A 23,229-nucleotide genomic window follows, 5' to 3' on the forward strand; every position below is an offset into this window, starting at 1 on the left:
CATTAATCTGGTAAGAGAGTTGTGTGTTTTATAAAATGTCAACATTTTTAGCTTTGTAGATTCTTTGTATTTTATTTTTACCTTCAATTTAATTATTATTTGTTCTTGTCTTTAATATCACCTTCCAGGTATATTCTCTTTTCTTTAAGTTGAATATTTAGTTTATAGATGTTCAGGCCTCAGTTTAGTTCAGTTCAGTCACTCAGTCGTGTCCGACTCTTTGCGACCCCGTGAATCGCAGCACGCCAGGCCTCCCTGTCCATCACCAACTCCTGGAGTTTACCCAAACTCAAGTCCATTCAGTCGGTGATGCCATCCAACCATCTCATCTTCTGTTGTCCCCTTCTCCTCCTGCCTTCAATCTTTCCCAGAATTAGGGTCTTTTCAAATGAGTCACTTCTTTACATGAGGTGGCCGAAGTATTGGAGCTTAAGCTTCAATATCAGTCCTTCCAATGAACACTCAGGACTGATCTCATTTACGATGGACCTCTTTGCAGTCCAAGGGACTCTCAAGAGTCTTCTCCAACACCACAGTTCAAAAGCATCAATTTTTTGGTGCTCAGCTTTCTTTATAGTCCAACTCTCACATCCATACATGACAACTGGAAAAACCATAGCCTTGACTAGATGGACCTTTGTTGGCAAGTAATGTCTCTGCTTTTTAATATGCTTTCTAGGTGAGTTCAGGCCTTCTTTTGTAATGTAAGCAATTGGTGACTAAATTTCCCATTTTGTAATGCTTTTTTTTGGCATTCTACATATTTGATATGGAATTTTTTGGAAAGGAGTCCTAGTGTAATTTAAATATTTGAAAACTGCCTTTTGATGCAATTGTTTATCTGTTTTTTTCTGGGAAAATGTTTTAAACCAGGGCTGCTCAGTTGTTTTCTCTTGTGGAGATTTTTTTTTTTTTAATCTCCTAAGTTGTGTAAAAGTTGTACCGCATTTTAGTTTACTGGATAAGCTTAAAACACAGTATTGTAGAAAGCTTATTCAAAGCTATCCTATGTCTTCAAATATTATAGAAAATGGAAAATGTACAAGTAAATTCTGTTGAAAAAAATTGTTCAATTCTAAATATTTCCCCACTTTGGTTAGAATTTTTGTTTTATGAGTGAATTATTTTGAAATACGTTTTAAAATTTTCTGGACTGTGAGATATAAAAATCATTAACTTTGTTTATTGATTGCTGATTAATTATATTGTGTTTGGAACTGTGGTCTGTGTGATATCTAATCTTTGAATTTTGCTAAGATTTCTTTTGTAACATGATCAATTTGTAAAGTTTTCAATGCATGTTAGAAGAGTATGCATTCTCTAATTGCTATATGCAGAGTTCAGTATGTCTATTAAGTCAAGTTTTAATTTTATTATTCAGATATTCTGTTTGTTTGTTAAAGTTTGTTGTCTACATGACCTATCAATAAATAACAGAGGGATGTTCAAATCTCACACTGTGCAGTAGGTTTCTTAATTTCTCCATCTAGTTCTATCAGATTTTGTTTTATATAGTTTGAATTTATCTTACATGATGTACTGTGCCGGCCTGAAGATTATTGTATTTACCTGGAGAATTTAATGTTTGTCACTGTGTAATTACCCTCTTTAGTCCTAATATTATTTTTTCACTTAAAATCTATTCGTCTAGAATTCATACCCATTCTAGCTTTCTTTTGGTTAGTTTTGTCTGATACACAATTTTATACCTATTGTTTTCAACCTTTCTATATTCTCATGTCTCTCTTGCAAGCATTCATCTTTGATTTCGTTTTTCTGTCAGTTTTCTATCTTCTAACAATTATTATACTATATATGGTCAATATATTACTTTTATATTGTGATCTGATTCTCCCACTTTTTTGTGTTTTTCCTATTATGTAACTTTTCCTTCTTTTTGTCCTTTTTTTGGGAAGGGAGGATAAACAAATTTTGTCCATTTCTCTGTTTCTTTCACTTTTCTACCCCTCCTCTACTCCTCCTTTGGTTTATAAATTATACTTTCAATACCTACTCTTTTAGTGTCTACCCTTGAAATATCACTATTTCAAGTAAAATTTAAAAACCTAGCAACTCTACAGCTAATTGATGTTTTAAGCACCTCCCAAATGATAAAAATTATTAGAATGTTTTAACTAAAGTCAACAGTTTCTTATATGGGATTGTTGTTGAGTATTCTGGTTCTTTTTTTTAAATTCCACATTAATATTTTTATTATATTATACAAACATTGTGTAGATTTGATATGTGTTGGTCAGTTTCTTTTCTCACCATTCTTTCTTGTCTCAGATATTTCTTTCTGTGGAAATGAAGTCATTCCCAGAGTCTGGTTCATTTTCCTTGAAGTACAACCTTTAGAAATTTTTTGAAGGTCTGTAGAAGATAAACACTCTCAAGTTTTATTTTTCCTTTACTTTTTAAATCCTTATGACAGTTGTCTTTTAATTACAATTTTAGTGCATTTGCCCTTGTGTAATTATCAATATATGCATGTTTAATCTATCATTTTGCTACACACTAGCTTTTTGTCTAGTATTTTTCTGTTTTTTCTCTTCCTCTTTGCTTTCCTTTAAATAAATAAAACAATTTTTGTATTTTATTTCTTCTCATTCTATTTCTTTGTTTATTATACATATTTTATTCTTTTAGTGATCACCCTACAGTGTAAACACATAATTGACTTATCAGAGTCTACCTTTGATTAATATTGTCAACACTTTACAAGACCTTTATAGCTTTTAACTCCATTTATCCCTTCTGCCTTTAGACATATTTTTGTCATAAGTTCCACATATGTGTTAAACCTAAATTATAGTGTAATTGTTTTATTTATTTAATTAATTAATTTATTTTGGCTGCACTGCATGGCATGTGGGATCTTAGTTCCCCGGCTTGGAATCGAACCTGTGCCCCCGGCAATGGAAGCATGGATTCTAAACCAATGAACCTTCAAGGAAGTCCCTTGTTGTTTTATTTTAAAACAATATTATCAAGGTATAATTAGCATACAATAAAGTACATATGTGTAAGTGTACAGGTTGGTAAGTTTTGACATATGTATACATCTGTGAAACTGTCACCTCAGTCAAGATAAATGTTTCTTCATGAGCTTTTGTAATTACTTTTTCTGATCCCTTCAAACCTCAAGCAACTACTCTTCTGCCTAGTTTGCATTTTCTAGAAATTTATATAAATGGGATTATACAATGTGTACATATGTGCCTGCTGTTTAAAATTTTTAATTTTAGTCATTAATTTTAGTTTTTGACTTTTAAATTGATTTCAAAAATAGATGCCAGTTCTTTGATAAAATTCATAATCTTTTAATCTGTTTTCTTGAGCATAGTAATTATAGTTATTTTGATATCTGTGTGCATCATTAACCACTTTATATTATCTGTCTTTTCCTATTGGGTTTTAAGTAATCTTCCTCATCTTATTTTCCTGTGTACCTATTTTCTTTAAAAATTGAAAGTCAAAGGTAATATGTGAATTGCCTTCATGAATAGGTTCATGAAGATATAATCCTCCTAGGGAAGATTTAATTTTCTTCTTGAATGCAGACAGAAAATGAGTTTTAGACTTTGGACTGGTCTGTTTCTGGTTTGTCGTCTTGTGTTACAGCCCTTTATTTACCACATCTGATATCCTGGACTGCACTCAGAGTTCCTGGTGTATTCTGATTTGGTGTATCCTGAATTCCAGCTTTTGTTTCATCAGCATTATGAGACTACTGGAACCTATATTTAGGGATTTTCTTGTATCAGTTATTTTTCACTTGGTCTTACCTCTGTCGACTTAAAAAAACACACAACATGTAAGTTGAGAGCTAAGTTTTATTTGTGGCAAAATGAGGACTGCAGTCCGGAAGTCAGCACCTCAGACAGTGCTGAGAAACTGTCCCAGTGAGGTGTGGGGGGAGGACAGTAAATGTGTGACTTTGGTGAAGAGGAACACATGCAATCGAGCATTTATTTCTCCTGAAGTTGCCTACTAGTCTTATGAAACTTTTTCTGGTCATGAGGAACAGTTGTCACCATGAAGGATTTTAGCGCTTTTGTAGATGAGGAGATACAAGTATTGGGCTCATAAAATCAACTCCTGAAAATATCTAACTATCTGAAGGCCTGTCTTGCCAGTTTTTCTCTGAGCACAGAATGCCTCATCTCTGTTCTCAACTCTAAACTCCTTTCAAGGGGTGTTGAAAATCCGAAGCTGCAGCACACATGATTTAATCCTTGTAGAGGGAGATGGCAAGTGCCCATGGCAAGTACCCATTTGTAGTTGATACCTCTCATCTACATAGTTTGCTGCTGCTGCTGCTGCTGAGTCGCTTCAGTTGTGTCCAACTCTGTGCAACCCCATAGATGGCAGCCCACCATAGTTTAGGTGTCAGCAAATACACTACCGGAAATTGTGCTAGAATTGGGGGCTTACTTTCTGAGTTTTCCTTTTTCTGGTAGTTGGTCCCTTGTGTTCTAGTAGTTGGTAGCCAGAATTTCAATTTCTGTCTCACCCTGTGATTGCCTCAGATTATAAGCCACAGTATTCCATATGGTCCCTGAAAATCAGAAAATCTCTCAAGAGGAAAAGACAGCAATAAGAGAGGAGCACAGAGAAATAACTTCAGAGATTTGCAGATCTCTCTTAAGTCTTCAATTGAGTCACAATGAGCACATACCTGTGAGGAAACCACTCAGGGTAGGGAAGGAACCACTCTAAAGGATCAGGGGTAAAATCCTTGGCTCTCATACAGGGCCAAGAATAGTTTGTGTCCCCACAAGTCAGAGAAGCAGTCTTGGAATTTATGGTGCATCAGGTAGAGTGGAGGGGTGATAGTGGACAAAGTTAGCCCTAGAATAAAGGCTTCTTTGATTCTACCTAAAAAACCTGAAAAACTAGGCTCAATAGGATCAAATGATTTCCAGGTAACTTAAATACATCTCAGAACAAAACCCAAAAGTGCTTAATAAAAATACAAACATATCTAGCACTTAATAAGATGAAAATTTGTAATGTCTGGATTTCAGTAAAAAAAATTCTCAGGCGTGCAAAGATGCAAGAATATATGACCTATGATGAGAAGAAAAATTAATTAAAGAACAAAGCCAGAATTGGCACTGTTGACATAATTAGTCAACAAGATATTAAAAATTATTACTGTAATTCATATGTTTAAGAATGTAGAGGAATGCTGGCATGTGTTGAGACAGCCAATTTTAAATACTGTATGTTTGGTAATTGAAAATCTGAAGTCCTTGTGTGGTCTAAATATTCTATTTGCTGTTTCTCTCAACTCATGCATGGTAACATTTCCTTTTGTATTTGGTGAATATTAACTCTGAACTCATATTTTAATAATATGATCTATGGGAATTCTGAGGATTTAAATTAGGTTTCTTTTCCTCTAGAATACATTTGGGTTTGCCAAGTCTGGAGTCCAGGAGACACTATTGTTTTAGGACAACTGTAGACTCTTTGGAGGATCCTGATTTACTGTAGAGATGCAAGTTCATTTCCTAATATGTAGTATCTCCAGGCTTAACTTCATTTTCTTAGCTCTCTTATGGGCCATGGCCCTAAAGGAACACCAGATTTTAAATGTGCTCACTAGTAGCTTTATATTTTAGCTTACTATACTTCTTCCTTCCTGGTCCCTTTGCAATACATGAAAATGTACATTTGTTATGTTTTCACAATTATATTTATATTACATTATGTTTATATTATATAACATAACCAGACACATAGTAGGTGCTCAACAAAGGTGTAAAACAAATATTTTTATTGTGAAAAAATATTACCAACAAAATGAAGAATTTTCCATATGAACTACTAACATGAACATCAAAATCTGTTTTTGTCTTTGAGTATGCCTTGTAATTTTTTTTCTTAATAGCTGGACATGATGTACCAGGTATATGTAGGCCTTTGGTAGTATGGCAGTAAGATGTGGAGGAAAGGAGGCATTTTATAGTTCTGTAATTAGGTCTCAGTTTTCAGTGAGCCTACGCCTCTGGATTGAACCTCCATGTACTTCTTAGTTATCCCACAGTTCCCTAAGGCGGGAGAGGATAGCTTGAGAGGCCTGGAGTTGGGCATTTCTTTTCCTCCAGATCACTTAGATTCTGATTGAAACTTAGCACGTTAGGTGTGGTGAAGCATCTTCTCCTGAGGGCAGTCCTTATTAAGAAGTTCTGGAGCGTTTTAAAAATGAGCCTGTCTCCCACCCCTGCCATGGCTAGGTGTCTGGAGTTTTTAACTTTCAGTCTTGCACACACTGAGTATTCTTGCCTGGAAAATCCCATGGACAGAGGAGCCTGGTGGGCTATGGTACATAGTGTCACAAAGAATCAGACACAACTGAAGCGACTTAGCACAGCACAGCAGAGCACTTGTACACACTGAGCCTGCAGTTTAGGCTTTCCTATGCCAGCACTGCCTGGTTTCTAAGGTAGTTTTTTGTGTTTTTTTTGTGTGTGTGTTTTTTTTTTAATAAGTTTTTGCTGTAATCAGCTGTGACTCTTTGTACTCACCTGTATGCCTCTATAATGGTTTGACCTCGCCTGTGTTACACGTCTTAGAAAAGTTATTGAGTTTTCAGTCTGTTCAGCTTTTTGCTTGTTAAGTGGCTACTTCCAAGCTTCTTATATCTGGAATTGCTAACCTGTTAATAAATTTTTAACACTGTTATTTAATTAATCTGTAAGTGGAATGGGTAGAAAAATAATAAGTTTGTAAATACAAGGAGCCAGTCTCAACGAGTTAGAGGACTTGTGAATGAAAGAGGAAAGCTGTGAATGAAAACCAATTTCAGAATAGAAGGCAGAAGTCATGTATCAGTTCAGTCACTCAGTCATATCTGACTCTTTGAGACCCCAAGGACTGCAGCACGCCATGCTTCCTTGTCCATCACCAACTCCCGGAGCATACTCAAACTCATGTCCATTGAGTTGGTGATGCCATCCAACCATCTCATCCTCTGTTGTCCCTTCTTCTCCTGCCTTTAATCTTTCCCAGCATTAGGGTCTTTTCCAATGAGTCAGTTCTTTGCATCAGGTGGCCAAAGTATTGGAGGTAAAGCTTTAGCATCTATCCTTCCAATGAATATTCAGGACTGATTTCCTTTAGGGTGGACTGGTTGGATCTCCTTGCAGTCTAAGGGACTCTCAAGAGTCTTCTCCAACACCAGAGTTCAAAAGCATGAATTCTTTGGTGCTCAGCTTTCTTTATAGTCCAATTCTCACATCCATACATGACTACTGGAAAAACCATAGGTTTGACTAGATGGATCTTTGCTGGCAAAGTTATGCCTCTGTTTTTTAATATGTTGTCTAGGTTGGTCATAACTTTCCTTCTAAGAAGCAAGCATCTTTTAATGTCATGGCTGCAGTCACCATCTGCAGTGATTTTGGAGCCCCCCCAAAATAAAGTCTATCACTGTTTCCATTATTTCCCATCTATTTGCCATGAAGTGATGGGACCAGATGCCATGATCTTAGTTTTCTGAATGTTGAGCTTTAAGCCAACTTTTTCACTCTCCTCTTTCACTTTCATCAAGAGGCTTTTCAGTTCTTCACTTTCTGCCATAAGGGTGGTGTCATCTGCATATCTGAGGTTATTGATATTTCTTTGGCAACCTTGATTCCAGCTTGTGCTTCGTCCAGCTCAGCCTTTCTTATGATGTACACTGCATAGAAGTTAAATAAGCAGGGTGACAATATGCAGCCTTGACATACTCCTTTCCTGATTTGGAACCAGTCTGTTGTTCCATGTCCAGTTCTAACTGTTGCTTCTTGACCTGCATACATGTTTCTCAAGAGGCAGGTCATATGGTCTGGTATTCCCATCTCTTTAAAATTTTCCAGTTTGTTGTGATGAAGTCATGTATACATGGATACAAATAATAGGAAACCTGGGGGACATGGCAGAATTTTGGGTCCTGGCTTTATTTTGCCTTCCCAACTTTCCCAATATGTATGGTTGTGGGAGGGCCAGTCCCTCCTGTCCCATCACCACCTATGATCAAGGAGCCAATGTCTGAGCCTTGTATTGATCAGGATTGCTTGAAAAAATGGATCAGCCTTCAAGGGATTAGTCTTGACAGTTTAATTTTTCTTTTTCAGTTGGATCAATAGAATGCCCAACACTAAATTAAAACCTAGTTTAAAAGTATAAATGTTATTTTTTTCCAAAGCTGGTGTCCATATAATAATGATGATGCAAAAAATTTAATAATAGTGATGATATTGTCATTCCAAAAGGAAATCAGCCCTGAGTATTCATTGGAGGGACTGAAGTGAAAGCTGAAGCTCCAATGCTTTGGCCACCTGATGCGAAGAGCTGACTCATTGGAAAAGGCTCTGATATTGGGAAAGATGGAAGGAAAGAGGAGAAGGAGTAAGCAGAGGAAGAGATGGTTAGGTAGCATCACTGATTCAGTGCACATGAATTTGAGCAAACTCTGGGAGATGGTGGAGCATGTGGTATGATTCTCCTTTCTTTTTAGAACCTTTTGAAATGTACATTATAGTGCATATTATAATATACATGTTATACTTATAATGCATATTATGATTTTTAGTTTCACACACAATTATGTTTCAACTCACCATATTTGATTTTCTGTCAAACTCAATGAATCACAAATATTTTCTGTGTAAACACCTACTTCTAATAAGGAATGATAGCCATCTGTTCAATGTTTTTAAATTCTCTTAGTACACTGAAGTAAGGAGATTTGATCTGAATATTAATGAAATGGTGTCCTTAGGATAGAAAAGTTTCATCATTTTATACTTATTATATACAATTGTGTTTGTCTAACTAGAATAGCCTTCATCCCTAATGATATTCTGGTGTGTTTTGTTATATAATTTTCTTTGTTGGGGTCCTATTCATGGACTAATTCTCTAGTTGTTATTTTTAATCTGTTAGCATTTTAAAATTAGTAAATCTTAAAATATCATTTTCTTATAAACTATACATTTATACAAACCAGTCATGAATTCTTCATATACTTATTTTAGTCTTATTGGAAGTGAAGTTCAATTAATTTTAAGTGCTCTGATCCACTTTCATTTTACCCTTTATCCTCTTCTAGACCTAAGAAATAGAACATATTAATTGTCAAGTATGCTAATATTTAAAATGTTAAATATTAATGTTAAAGAATCTTATCAGTGTGTTACTTTGGGTTCATTTTCTATATTAGAGAGGCATGCAATGATAGATAAAATATAATAAGTAATACTTTTTCTCTTAACGAGTAAGAGTGATTCCTTTTTTTAACCTAAAGACTTTTGAGTTAGCAGAGTTTGAACTTATCTCTCATTAACAAAACAGTCCTCGAGATAAAAGCCATGTAACCCACCCCTTTACCCCACGCTTGACTTGCGCCCATATCGCCTTGTCTTCACTGGAGGAGCATTATTACCTCCTGTGAGAATCAATCCTGTAAGCTCTTCTGGCTATTACTCCAGTATATGAAATGTTTGACAGTGAAGGAGATTTCCTAGAGGAGATCATGTCTGACCTTAATTTTAAGGCCCACGGGAAACATAGGTGTTAGTCAAGTGATGGAGGAAGAAGAGTACCCCAAGCAGGGCGTTCAGCATGAACGTAGGGAACTGATGTCTGTTTAGTGTTGATGGAACTAGAGGGAAAGCTGGTGAGAGAGGAGAGATGAGCCTGGGTCAAGTCAAGCAGTGCCTTCTATACCAGGGTAAGGAACTGGAATTTTATTCTTTAGGTGAGGAGTGATCACTGAAAGATTTAAAGTGAAGGGGTAGTATGACCATAGTTATATTTTAGTTAGCTCTATTGTGGATGGATTGAGATGGGAAAAGAGGCTGGAGTAAGGAAGATCAGTCAGATTTTTGCCACAGTCCCACTGCAACAAATTATGGGAGAAGAGCATGCATTGAAGCTTATAAAATAATAAGACTGTTGATTGAAATGGAAGGTGTGCAGGAATCAAAAATCGAGAATGAATCTAACCTTGTCATTTTGAAAATGATAAGATGATGAAGTCAGAAGTAGGGGTGGATTTAGGGATGGGAAAGATCAGACTGGAGTCATAGGTAAACTGTGTTGTTGGGACAAGAGGTGGAAATTTTGAATTCTTTTATTTTTAAATTAACTTATTTATTTTGTGTCCGTGCTGGGTCTTTCTTGCTGTGCTCAGACTCTCTCTAGTTGAAGCAGGCGGGGGCTACTCTTCCTTGTGGTGCACCAGCTTTCCAGTCTCAGTTGCTTCTCGTATTGCAGAGCACAGGCTCGAGATGAGTGAGCTTCAGTGGTGGTGGTGAACGGGCTCCATATTTGGGCATGGGGGCTCAGGAGTGTGGTGCACGGGTTCAGTTGCCCCATGGCATGTGAAATCTTTCCAGACTGGGGATTGAAACCATGTCCCCTGCATTGGCAGGCAGATTCTTAGCCACTGGCCCACCACGGCATCCTGGATTCTTTCTTGTATACTGAGTTTGAATTGACAGTAGGACATCCAGGAATACAGCGGGTAGATTGTTCTTCCAGTCTGAAGCTCAGGAGGAAAAGTCTATGCTGGAGATACTGGATAGTAAACCCACAGAGTGGATGAGACTCTATAGGGATATGACAAAGGGAAAGACTGAGGACAGACCATGGGGAACATTGTTGTTTATGTGACAGGTGGAAGAGATGCCCCACAAATTGATGAGAATAAACAAGAAAGTAGAAAGAGCACAAGGAATGTTTGGTGTTTGGGAAACCAAAGAAGTAGAGTATCAGCAAGGACAGAGTGGATAACTGCTGTGTCAGATGCAGCCTTAAGTTAAAGGCCAGTGTATTTCTACTATATTTGGCAGTAGTGGGGACCATTAACATTTGCCAGAACAATTTCAATAGTGCTTGCATTGTGTGTCCCCCTCATGAGGGGGACTGATGAAGATTACTCTCTCGAAGTCTGGATGAGAGGGGAAATTGAATGGATGGTAGTTTAAGGACATGAGGTCAAGAAAGCACTGTTTTTAGGATGCACTTAAGAAGCTTAAGAGGCAGAGGGAAGAGAACCCAGAGAGAGAGATTGGACACAAGAAGGAGAGAAAAGATGGTTGCTGAAGCAAGGCACCAAAACAGGGGAGCCTATGGTTTTAAAAGTACATGTGATGTTTTTGCAGGAAGAGCACAGAAAAATACAAAAGAATATAGTAGGAATAGCAGAGAAAGTGGATAAGTGGATGGATGTACATGAGTGGGAAGAAAGTTGAAGGAAGTCATATTTAGTGGTAGTGATATTTTCTTGAGGTTGAGACTAAGGCCACATTCTGAGAGTGAAAGAGGCTTAGTAGGAGCTTTGAGGTGTAATTTAAAATGGATGTATTAATGTGCAGTGCTGTGGTAACAGCAGAGGTTGGAGATCTTGATTCTGTAGTAGTGCATCAACCCATTTGTGTAGCTTTTCCCGCATAAGTTTACTGAAATTGGAGAAAGCAAATTGTAGCTCTGAGTCAGAGCTGGGGTTTTATTGGGCAAATATAAAATAAATCTAGGGGGCACACAAAACAAGAGCACCGTGTTTCCCATCTCATCTGCAGATGAGGGCCCATTTCCTGCTTCAACTCAAGAGGAATCCCAACTTCCCCTCACACCACAAGAGGAAGCCTGTCTCACCTGTTGAATCTCGAGTGGAACCCCGCCGATCCTGCTTCAAGGAAAAAGGACACCGAGTGCCCCCTCAGCTCGAGATAAGTCCTGATTCCCCTTCACTGGCTCCAATGGAAGCCAAAGTATCCCCACACAACAGGATGGGAGGCCTGTCTCCCGTGCTGATCCTCTAGAAAAAGCCCAAATTTCCCTCCTGAACTCAACCGGAGCCCTGACAACCCTTGGACAACTCGCGAGGAATGCAGAGTTCCATGCCTCGACACCAGACGAGGCCTGACTCCCTCGTTGAACCTTGATAAAAAGCCCGAGATCCCTGTCACCGCCGGAGAGGTACACTGAATTTCCCAACTGAACTCGAGACACGGCCCTATTCGCCTGCAGCATCTCGAGAGGAATCCCGACGTGCCCCTCGCAACGCAAGAAGAGACCCGACTTCTCGGAGGCAACACGAGCGGGTCCCTGAGGTCCCCGTCACAACTTGAGAGAAACCCTAAGCTTCCCACCACAACTCGAGAAAAACCGCGAGATCAACTTATTATCATTTAAGCTGATACTAGTTTTCTATTTTATTTATTTAAATTTTACAATGATATCTATTTAACATATGTTTTGTAGCACCATTTTGGGAGTATATCAGAAGCCCAAGTATTCTGAGTGATAAAAAGCAAGGGTTTGGAACCATTGTTTTTGTTACTGGCAACATAAAATATTTGTACTGTTATGTAGAACGCCTGCTGTGCTGACTTTGACTGAATTTTGACTGCAGCAAATTAAATACATTCCTTTAAATAACTGCAAATTATATTTATGTATATGTGTATACATTAAGTAGTTGCACATAGACATTATGTATGTAATTGACACATTGTATATAGGAGATTTTGGAGCAGAAGACTTAATGAATAATAGTGTTAGCTTCAGTTTGGCATCTTCTTGTGCAAAGTGCCTCCTTTCATATTTCCTGGTCAGGGTAGTATGCGTAATGCCACATTTTCTCCTCTAAATTAAGTGTCTTGCTCAGACTTCCTACTTAGGTGAACAGAGAGTACAGAATTGGTAATTTTCAGAGCATCTTTTTTATCTCTAAAATTCAAAGCAGTCCCAAGGCTTATTGGGTGCTGGAAATAAATCCTTGAGTCTGCATTAACCTGAGCTTCCCCTCTACTATTGCTGCTTGGGTGATGGTCTTTGGCACAATGATGCCATCTAAAAGAGTATAGGTTTGCAACCTCAGGAACTTCCTGGTGAAATCTGAAACTGGCCCTGTACAAGGAGGGAAGGAACAAACCAAAGCATGAAGCAGACTTCTTCAGACTGGTAGGCTTAGCAAGCAAAGGAACTTATGTGTGAGGCTTGTCTTGAGTGGTTGCAAGACAGAAGATCTCTGCATCTACACACCAGAATCAGAGGTCTTCAATGGGTTCAGTCACATAGTCCATCCTGATGGTCTCAAAAACACATTTCTCTCTTAAGACTGTGTTCTTGGAAATGGTTCCCGTTAGGGGAACAGTGTGGGCTTCCTCCGTGGCTCAACAGTAAAGAGTCTGCTTGCAGTGCAGGAGCCGAAGGAGATGCAGGTTCGATCCCTGGGTTGAGAAGACCCTTTGGAGGAGGAAATGGCAACACACTCTGATATTCCTGCCTGGAGAATCCCAAGGACAGAGGAGCCTGACAGGTTACAGTCTGTGAGGTCGCAAAGAGTTGGACATGACTGAAGCGACTTAGCATACAAGCACGGGGAACCAGTGGGCAGCATATATCCCAAGTCCAGGAATGGGGATGAGGAACCTCTCATTGCCCCGGTTCTGTTCCTGGGTCAGCCAGATGTCATGCCCTCTTGATGACCTCCACCAACAGACTGCTGGAATCCTACCCAGGTTGCTGTGTTCCTGATGAAAGTGGGTGACTGCTCTACTGGTTGCTCTTCCCCTGAGGCCAGCTCAGTATCTTTACTTGAATTCCAAGGCCATGACCCTTGATACTTTGGCCTTCACCAGCATCCATGGACTCAAACCTAAGTGAGGTTTTGCCACCTTGGAGACCAGAATCTTTGTATCCTCTCTGAATCTAGAAGCCCTCCACTCAACCTTGCTTCAACAACTTCCCAGGAGTACCCCCATCTCTTAACCGGAAGCACACATGCTTCTAGTCCTTCTCCTCTGAGGTTGTTTAGTTTATTTCTTTGTTCAAGGCCTCCTGCTGAAAACTACTTCTAAAGAAAAGGGACCCAGAACTTAGCATCAAAGTCTGGCTGTGAGGTAAAGAGCAAATGTTCCTTTTTATTCTTTTGCTGATGAGAACACAGCAGCAAAAAAAGCCAAGAAACAAAGTAGTTTCTCCCTAAATTCTCTTACACCTATCTACTTCCATCTTCCACAATTCGTGTGAGCCATCATCTATTTTAAAATTAGCTTTTAGGTCATTATCCTTGTTAGAATCTTATGAATCTTAGTGGTTCTAAACCTACTGTATCTCCAGGAAAGATTCTGAGATTCTAGACTATTTCAGTACTGTGCACCAACATTTGTAACAATCACTGTGCCCTCCAACCCTCTCTTCTAATGCATGGGCTTGTGTACCACTTTAATGCTGCTGATAGTTTTAAGATTTGTTTTCCAATTACCTTGACCATATCAAAGGTGATGGCCCATACAGTCCAAGACACATTTTATTAGTAACATAAATATACACTAAGATTTACAAATATACATAGGATTAAAATAAAAGTCATTTATCACTTTGTCAGTGATATATCCCTCGTAGTGATGTCTTTTATTTCAGTTGACTGTTTTCACTCAGGTATCTCCCTGAATCTCCTCTAAAGAAGAGTGTTAAAAAATTCTCAATTCTTTTACCTATAAGAAAGGTGGCATATAACTTATTATCCAAACCAATACAGAAAGGAAGGGGACACTCTTAATAATTATGCCAGGACAACAGTCACAAGCCACTGCTGTCCCAGGGAAAACAAATGTGTGAGTGGTCACACCACAGGGTGGAGATAGTTCACTTCCATGTGACATCCTTAGGTAACTCTGAGGTTCCTGGTTTGATCAAATTGATGGGGAGTCAGCTGATGACAGTCTGTGTATACATATTTCTAGCATTAGGATGGTCACTCAATGAGTTAACCTTGAAGTAGCTTATGGGAAATTTTTTTATTTAGTATGATTTGACTCAACATTTGGGTCACTCTGGATCTGGCCTTCATATATTGAAGTTCTTTTATTGTGTGTTTCGAGTGAATTGCAAGTCGTGTTAACCTGCCATTTCATTATAATGGCTCTAATGACTGAAATTAGTGCCAGGCAATGAGTTCGGCAATGACAGCATAAATGATCCTGGCACATCTCTCATTTTACTAACTCTTTATTATTTCAGTCGTCATGTACAGTTAACCCACTGTATTTTATTTGCAAAGCACTCTTGAGTCACCGGCATTATTATTTGACTTTTAAAGTATATCCATTAGTGAAATTTTTGACATATGCATATGTTAAGAAAGAAATTCACATTTTAATTTCAAAGAACTCTAATTTCTAGTCTTAGCAGTTCTTCAACATATCAACTGCTGAATTAAATAAATAGATCAAGGCTGAAGGACTTGCAGCAAAGGGAACACTGAGTCCATCAGTCTAAAATAAGATTTTCATTAACTACTCAAATGACGGTTGACTTTGAACATCTTCCTGCCTTGCTCACAGCTGTACCTCTAGCACCTTGATCCACAGCTGGCATGTAAAAAACACACATTCAATATCTGTTCAAAGAATGAATGATATTCTTTGCAGTTTGCTTTAAGATATTTATGGCGTGGATTTTTCACTCTCAAGCATTCTCTGTTTAATATCTATTTATAATATTCCCGACAAGGTGTTGTGTGGAGACTTGCAATTCCCTCGATTTCTATAATTATTGATTCAATTATCACAAGTTGTATAATGCTGTAATTTGCAGCATCAGTATCCTTTGCTTCAGTAGAACATTTTCCACATTCTTCTCTCAGTTGTAATTCACTTTCCCTCTGACTTTCAGATTTGTCCTTTGCTTTTCTTGTACAGGCCAAGAAACCAGATGAGGTAACCAAATCTCCCATATTTGCTCCATTTAAAGTTTTAGCTGGGGTAATGTTTCTGTTCAGAGAAGGCAATGGCACCCCACTCCAGCACTCTTGCCTGGAATGGTTTCCAAATGAAATCTAAAGTGCTATTTTAATAACAGAAAGGGATGAGGGAAAATTAGTTAAATCTTAAAAGATGGTTTCTTCCTATGCTCAGAAGCTTATGTGAGAGCTACTGTCTGTCCCTAGAGAGATATTTTCCAGATGGAAATATACATATTTTCTCCATAGCTTTGACATATCATCAAAAAGAAATGTTTTCTCTCATGAGAAATTTTATTGTAAGATTTCAGACCTACCCTATTTTAATTGTAGTTCCTATATGTGCATCATCTTCTTTCTCATTATTTGGATAAACTTCCTCTTAGGAGAAACCAGGATGGCCTGTGTTTATTTTTTCTTAATCTTGTTGTTTTTTTAATCTTCCTTACCTTTCAGGATATGAGTGCTCTCAGTTCTCTTTATCATAAATCAAAATATTTATCTGGCCTATTTATGATACCAGTAGTTTTTACTTTAGTATTCATCTTAATACATTTTCCTCCTTGAAGTATTTGCATTTTAACATTTTTTTCTTTTTTTATTGAAGTGTGGTTGATGTAGAGTATTATATGTTATAGGTATAAAATGTAGTGTTTCACAGTGTTTAAAGGTTATACTCCACTTATGGATGTTATAAAATGTTGGGTACATTCCCTGTGTTGTACAGTATATCCTGTAGCTTATTTTATACATAATAGTTTGTACCTCTTAATCCCTCCCCTTTCCTTCTCACTGGTGACTACTAGTTTGTTTTATCTGTGGGTCTGCTTTTTTCATTGTTATTATGTTTACTAGGTTGTTTTATTTTTTAGACTCTACATATAACTGATATCATACAGTATTTATCTTTTGGTCTAACTTTTATTTAGTGTAATACCCTCCAAGTTCATCCATGTTTTTGCAAATGGCAAAATTTCATTCTTCATTATGGCCTTATTCCTTTGTGTGTGTGTGTATGTGTGTGTGTGTATTCATATGTTGATGGACACTTAGGTTTTTTTCCATATCTTAACAATTGCAAATAATGTTACTATGAACATTGGGATTCATGTATTATGTTTTTGAATTAGTGTTTTTTGGCTCATTTGGTTGTATACCCAGGAGTGGAATTGCTGAGTCAAATGGTAGTTCCATTTTTAGTTTTTTGAGAAACCTCCATACTGTTTTCCACAGTGGCTGTACCAGTTTACATTCCCACCAGTAGTGTAAAGGGGTTCACTTTTCTCCACATCCCTGCCAGCATTTGTCATTTGTCTTCTTTTTAATAATAGCCATTGTGATAGATGTGAGATGATATCTCATTTTAGTTTTGACTTGCATTTCCCTGATGATAAGTGATACTGAGCAGTTTTTCATGTGTCTGTTGGCTATCAGCATGTCTTCTTTGGAAAAATATCTATTCAGGTGTTCTGCCTGTTTTTAAATCAGGTTATTTATTTACTAATTTTTGATGTCCACTTGTTTGAGCTGTTTATGTATTTTGGATATTAACTCACTGTCAGTCATATCATTTGCAAATGTTTTCTCCCAAGTTGTCATTTTGTTTTGTTGGTGGTTACCTTTGGCTCAGTCAGTTAAGATTCTACCTGTAATACAGGAGATCTGGATTCGATCCCTGGGTCTGGAAGATCCCCTGAAGAAGGAAACAGCAACCCACTCTAGGATTCTTGCCTGGGAAATCCCAGGGACATAGGAGCCTAACAGGCTGTGGGGTCACAAGAGTCGGACAGGACATAGTGACTGCACCACCATCACCTTTTATCTGTGCAAAAGCTTTTAACTTTAATTAGGTCCCATTTTTTATTTTTGCTTTTATTTCCTTCACTTTAAGAGACACATCCAAAATTGCTACAATTTTAGTCAAACAGTATTCTGCCTGTGCTTTCCTTTAGGAGTTTTATGGTTTCCAGCTCCACATATTGATCTTTAATCCATTTTGAAGTTACTTCTGTGTACAGTGTTAGGGAGTGTTCTGATTTCATTCTTTTATGTGTAGCTATCCAGTTTTCCAGACACCACTTATTGAAGAGACTGTCTTTTCTCCATTGTGTGGTTTTGCCTCCTTTGCCATAGATTAATAGACCATTCTCTCCATTTTTAGTAATTATCTTTGTAAGTGAATATTAGGCATGGTTAGAAATCATGTTTTGCTGGGAACCACACTGACTCCATAACACGTGTACATGCTACCAGACCCCACACACCACACACACTTGTGCACCAGCCTGTAGGTGAAATGGATATTTTAGGTACGAGTAAGGCTATTAAGGAGAAGGCAATGGCACCCCACTCCAGTACTCTTGCCTGGAAAATCCCATGGATGGAGGAGCCTGGTAGGCTGTTGTCTTGGGGTTGCACAGGGTTGTACACGACTGAAGCGACTTAGCAGCAGCAGCAGCAGCAAGGCTAATAAGCCTTCTGACTCTTATGATAGAGACTTCATTTTTACCATTCGCATATTCATGTACTTTATCATAAGTGAAGTTTGCCTATCATCTGACCAGTACTGGGAATGGGCCTGTGGGAACAAAAGGGAATTAAGAATTTATGTAACATCTTTACCATTCGCCTTACTTAAGTAGTTTCAGTAAATGAACCAAAAACATATTTCTGAAGTAAAAAATATAAGGTAAGTATTCTAATTAATCTTATTTTCATGCCAGCATAATGAGTGCTCTCTGTACACTAGATTTTCATGCTAGTATTTGCTCTAGGATGATGAGGTGGAGATTGTCATGGACTTCATCATTTATTTACAAAAGAGCAATAAGGATCTTAGGTAGTAGTTTCTCCTGTAAGACAAGTGCTAGGGGCAAAGACTTCAGAATATTAGTGAGATAAAAGAAATTAATTAAAATAAAACAATGCTGTATGTATTTTGAGTTGCAATGTATACTGATATCCAATAATAATTATATTGCAGGTCAGTTGCTCCGGTTAAAAATGTTTCGTGAGGATCATGGATCATGGATGACAATGTTCTTCAGCACAATTCTCTTTCTCTTCATCTTTTCTCACATATACAACACGATTCTTCTAATGGATGGGACAATGGGGTAGGTTATCTTTCCCCTTTCTCCTGTGGTGAGTGTTATATTTGAAACTCGTAAGAATTCAATAATTTTTTAGTTTGTGGTAGCCTGAATCTTCATTACAAATATTCTATCTTAAAAGATATTTATGAATTTTTCTTACTTAAGACATTTAGAGTCTTTTCTCCAAGAAGCTTATAGCATTTTATAATACTTATATTGTGTCCCTTATTCTTTAGGTCTTCTCTTAGGGTAGTTTGAGAGCAGGCAGTCATCTTACTATAGTGACAGAGTATGAGAATCAGGAAATCTTGACTTGTTTATAGTCACACAATCAGTAGAACTGTGCTGAAATGAAGGTCTCCATGAAGGTCTCTTACAATTTCAGTGCTCTACAATGCATGGCTAAAAAAAAGTTTTTTATAGTGGTGGCATTTTTTTTTTTTTAACTCTCTGGCAGTTCCAACAGAGAGACCTTTGTTATAAATGGGCCATTTTAAAAGTGGGCCACTGTGTATTAAGTCCAGGGTTGTAATCTATACTTATCAAATCACTAATCAAATCACCATGGCATGAAGATGTGCTAACAGGTAGATTGTAGATTTTTTTTACACTTCTCCAATTATTGGTTTGCTCTTTTTAAGTTTTAAGGGCACAATACAGGAGAATGGCTTAATTTACAGCGTTAAGAATTAGATTAGTGACAATAAGAAACCACCTTAGATATTTGTTGTGCACTGAAACAGTTCCTAAGGAAAGTTTTGATCTATTCTCCCTGATAGATTGGAAAGCCAGCTAATACCCTTTTCTTCTAAATGTAGTAAAAGCACTTCTGTCGACCAATTCTATAGTGCAATTGTTTTGATGTTATGTATAGATTTTAGCCACCACTCTTCAATGCTGAGAGGGATAGCTCAATTAAAACTTTATTAGTTTTTCCCCGCACCATTAAAGGAGATGAATAGTCAAGGAAAAGCAGGTATTTCACAAGATTTATACTTTAGTCCATACTCACAAGTGGTAAATTCAAGAATGTGATTGTTTAATAGATCAAACACTCAGGCTTTAGGAAGCTATTAAAACCCATCATCTGTTAGTTATTTCGTGGGCTTCAAATGATGCCATTCCTACTGGGTCTATTTTTAAATAGCGGAATTGCAGATTCTAACCCATGGCTAGTCAGAATAAGCCTCAGCCTTAGAGCAGTACCTGTGTAATGAAACGGGTAATGGTGTTCTTGGAATTACCTAACACAGCTGAAAGTCTCTGAATGGATACATGTATATGTATGGCTGAGTCCCTTCACTGTTCTCCTGAAACTGTCACAATACTGTTAGTTAATTGGCTAACCCCAATACAAAATAAGTTAAAAAAAAAAAAGTCTGAAGAGAATTGTGCCTTCTCATCCCTGGGGCCAGAAGTGGAGGGGATCCATGTAAAACTTACTCTTTCTAAGCTGTTGCTGGAAATAAAATATTAAATACCATTTGTATGTAAAATATATCCTTTTCTTAGAAGTTGACTTTTCACTTGATTCTACTCTTTTTTTTTTTTTTAAATGGAACTAAATGAGGTCTGTGATAATCAGAAGTGCTTATTCTGAAGAAAGAAGCAGATTTAAAAGTAGTAAATGCAGCAATGCAGATTCCCTGGCACATTGTAAAGCATTCCATAGCTAATAATAAAGCTAATTTTAGTGAGAGCTAGCAAGAATTGACCATTCAGTAACAGACCTGAATTGTTTCAGACCTCACAAGGCCCCTCTGAAATAGGTATTTTTTTATTATCTCCATTTTACAGATCAAGAAACTGAGGACCAGAGAGGTTTCATCACTCAAGCAATAATAGAGAAGGTGTTGAGCCATTAACTAGTGAATTCTAGTAATACAGCCTGCCCTAAGGTTAGCACACATTTGAGGGATGGTTGATCCTGTTGTTCCAACACCATATGGAACCTTTTTTCTTCGTATTTTTATCATTCAAACGGAATTTGAAAATTGAAAGAAGTAGTAGGTATGTGCAGGAAGAGAATAGTTTAGAATTTTTTATGTGTATCTATCTAAGTAAAATGGAAGGTGATTGTCTTTTATTCTCAGACTAAATATAGTATTTCATATTCTTCTGTAATTCTTGAACTCTTCTTCACCAATAGGCTGCATCTTTGTTGAAAAGGATCTTTTCTTGAGAGGACGTTTTTAATGGTACCACTGAAAAAGAAGTCCAACCAAAGGAAAAATGGTTTATTTCTGCAGATTAAAAAATTAAATCTCCATTTATAAAAGATACATTATTAATTATTTTGACACATGTCATTTGAACTAGTGAGTGCTTCAATGTAGGACTGCAAACCTTGAGGAAAATCAGTTCTCAGAGCGGGTGGATACCACTGTGCCTTTGAGGTAGATGCTCCATGTTATCTGAGGCATTGCTTCTCCTGTTTAAAGCAGGGAATGATGGAGCCAGAGGGTACAGGAAGGATAGCAGGCTCAGAGATATCATGATTGACAGATTTTCTATCAGAGGATTGCTGGTGGTAGAGAGGAATTCAGGATTATTTACCCTGTATCTGATTTGCATTGAGGATTCCTATGTGTACTGGTCTTTAGATCTTTCTAGGAATATTGGTTTAGAACCATTCCAAAAAGGACTTCAAGGATTTTCTATGAAGGCTAAACTTTTGTTGATGTAGTTTAGAACTCCTTTCTAGAACAGAAGCTGTTAGGCCTACAAAGAGTGAATTTAGGATTTAAGACAGGAAAAAAAGATGTTTCCCTAGAATGATTTGCTTTTTTCCTCCTCCCCCTACCCCAATTTTACAATTGATTGTAAATTTAGGCTCAACCAGAGTCCCTTGATCCCTTGTTACCAAGAACAAAATCCCTAGATTTAACTGATCAGAACTTCAATAGTTTTAGCCACAGCTTACTTGATAAGAGTCAAGTTGCCTGCTTCTAGAGTTCTGATTGCAACGAATTCCCTGAGGTATATATATATATACTCACTCATGGCTTCAGCTGCCTGTGGGGAGCTAAGCTGAGAGGTGATGAGATGAAGGGGGTAAAAGGAGAGTTAGAGATGGGCTAAAGGGACCCAGGTTCAGACAATCCCTATTCCTCTAATCTTTGATTATTCTGCTTTCACTGCTCCGTACCTCCTGCTGCCAAAGTGCTGCTGTGGTAACCTCTTTATTCTTTAAGTCACCAAGATGAAACTAAGTTTATCTTCCATTAATGTGTGAGATTGTAGGTGAGGGTTCTGCTGCAGAGAAGGCTCTCAGCCTGGGCAGAGTTTTACATCTAGACATTCTATAAACAATTTCCTTTTTACAAGGTTGCCGACTAGCTAACCTGAAACTTCTCCTCCTAAAAGACATTTAGAGATGCTTAAAAATACAGTACTGCCTTAGACTTCTCCCCCTCTCATTTCATATTATTTATTTTTATTTTTTATATGTGATTAACACTGACTGATTCAAATATGATTGGTGGATAATATTATATCAGTTTCAGATGTACTGCCTAAATGATTTGGCATTTGCATACATTATGAAATGATCACCATGATAAGTCTAGTAACATCTGTCCCCATATAGAGTTATTACAGTATTATTGACCATATTCCTTATGCTTTATATTACATATTTGTGGCATATTTATTTTATAACTGGAAGTTTGTACCTCTTAATCTCCTTCATCTATTTCAATCCCATCACCTCCCTCCCCTCTGACAAACACCTATTGTTTTCTCTGTAACTGTCTTCACTTTATTTTCTTGTGTCTTTGTTTTGTTTTTTAGATTGCACATGAAAGTGAGATCATTCAGTGTTTTACTTTCTGTGACTCATTTCCCTTAGTGCAATACCCTCTAGATCCATCCATTTTGTTGCAGTGGCAAAGTTCCATTTATTTTATTAAGATTAATATTCCATTGTATATGTAATACCACATCTTCTTTATCCATTCATATGTGGATGGATATTTAGGTTCTTTCCATATATTGGCTATTATAAATAATGCTGGGCAATGACTATAGGGGTGCATGCTGCCGCTGCTGCTAAGTCACTTCAGTTGTGTCTGACTCTGTTCGACCCCATAGACAGCAACCCACCAGTCTCCCCCGTCCCTGGGATTCTCCAGGTAAGAACACTGGAGTGGGTTGCCATTTCCTTCTCCAATGCATGAAAGTGAAAAGTGACAGTGAAGTCGCTCAGTCGTGCCCGACTCTTCATGATCCCATGGACTGCAGCCTACCAGGCTCCTCCATCCATGGGATTTTCCAGGCAAGAGTACTGGAATGGGGTGCCATTGCCTTCTTCGATAGGGGTGCATATGTCTTTTCAAATTAGTGTTTTTATTTTTGGGGTATAGATACCCAGAAGTAATAATGCTA

At 37.6% G+C, this 23,229-nt stretch overlaps 1 protein-coding gene across 4 annotated transcripts in view; it reads left to right on the forward strand.

Annotated features, from left to right (window-relative positions):
• TMEM117 (transmembrane protein 117) overlaps positions 1–23,229 on the forward strand; it is a 611,331-nt gene that overhangs the window by 97,911 nt on the left and 490,191 nt on the right. For all 4 annotated transcript variants that reach the window (XM_027542636.1, XM_027542638.1, XM_027542639.1 and 1 more), the window contains one exon: positions 18,732–18,864. In XM_027542636.1, the coding sequence (XP_027398437.1) occupies positions 18,732–18,864 (133 nt within the window). The remainder of the gene's footprint in view (positions 1–18,731; positions 18,865–23,229) is intronic.

Source organism: Bos indicus x Bos taurus, chromosome 5 (genome assembly GCF_003369695.1).
Source record: "Bos indicus x Bos taurus breed Angus x Brahman F1 hybrid chromosome 5, Bos_hybrid_MaternalHap_v2.0, whole genome shotgun sequence".
Taxonomy (NCBI): Eukaryota; Metazoa; Chordata; class Mammalia; order Artiodactyla; family Bovidae; genus Bos; species Bos indicus x Bos taurus.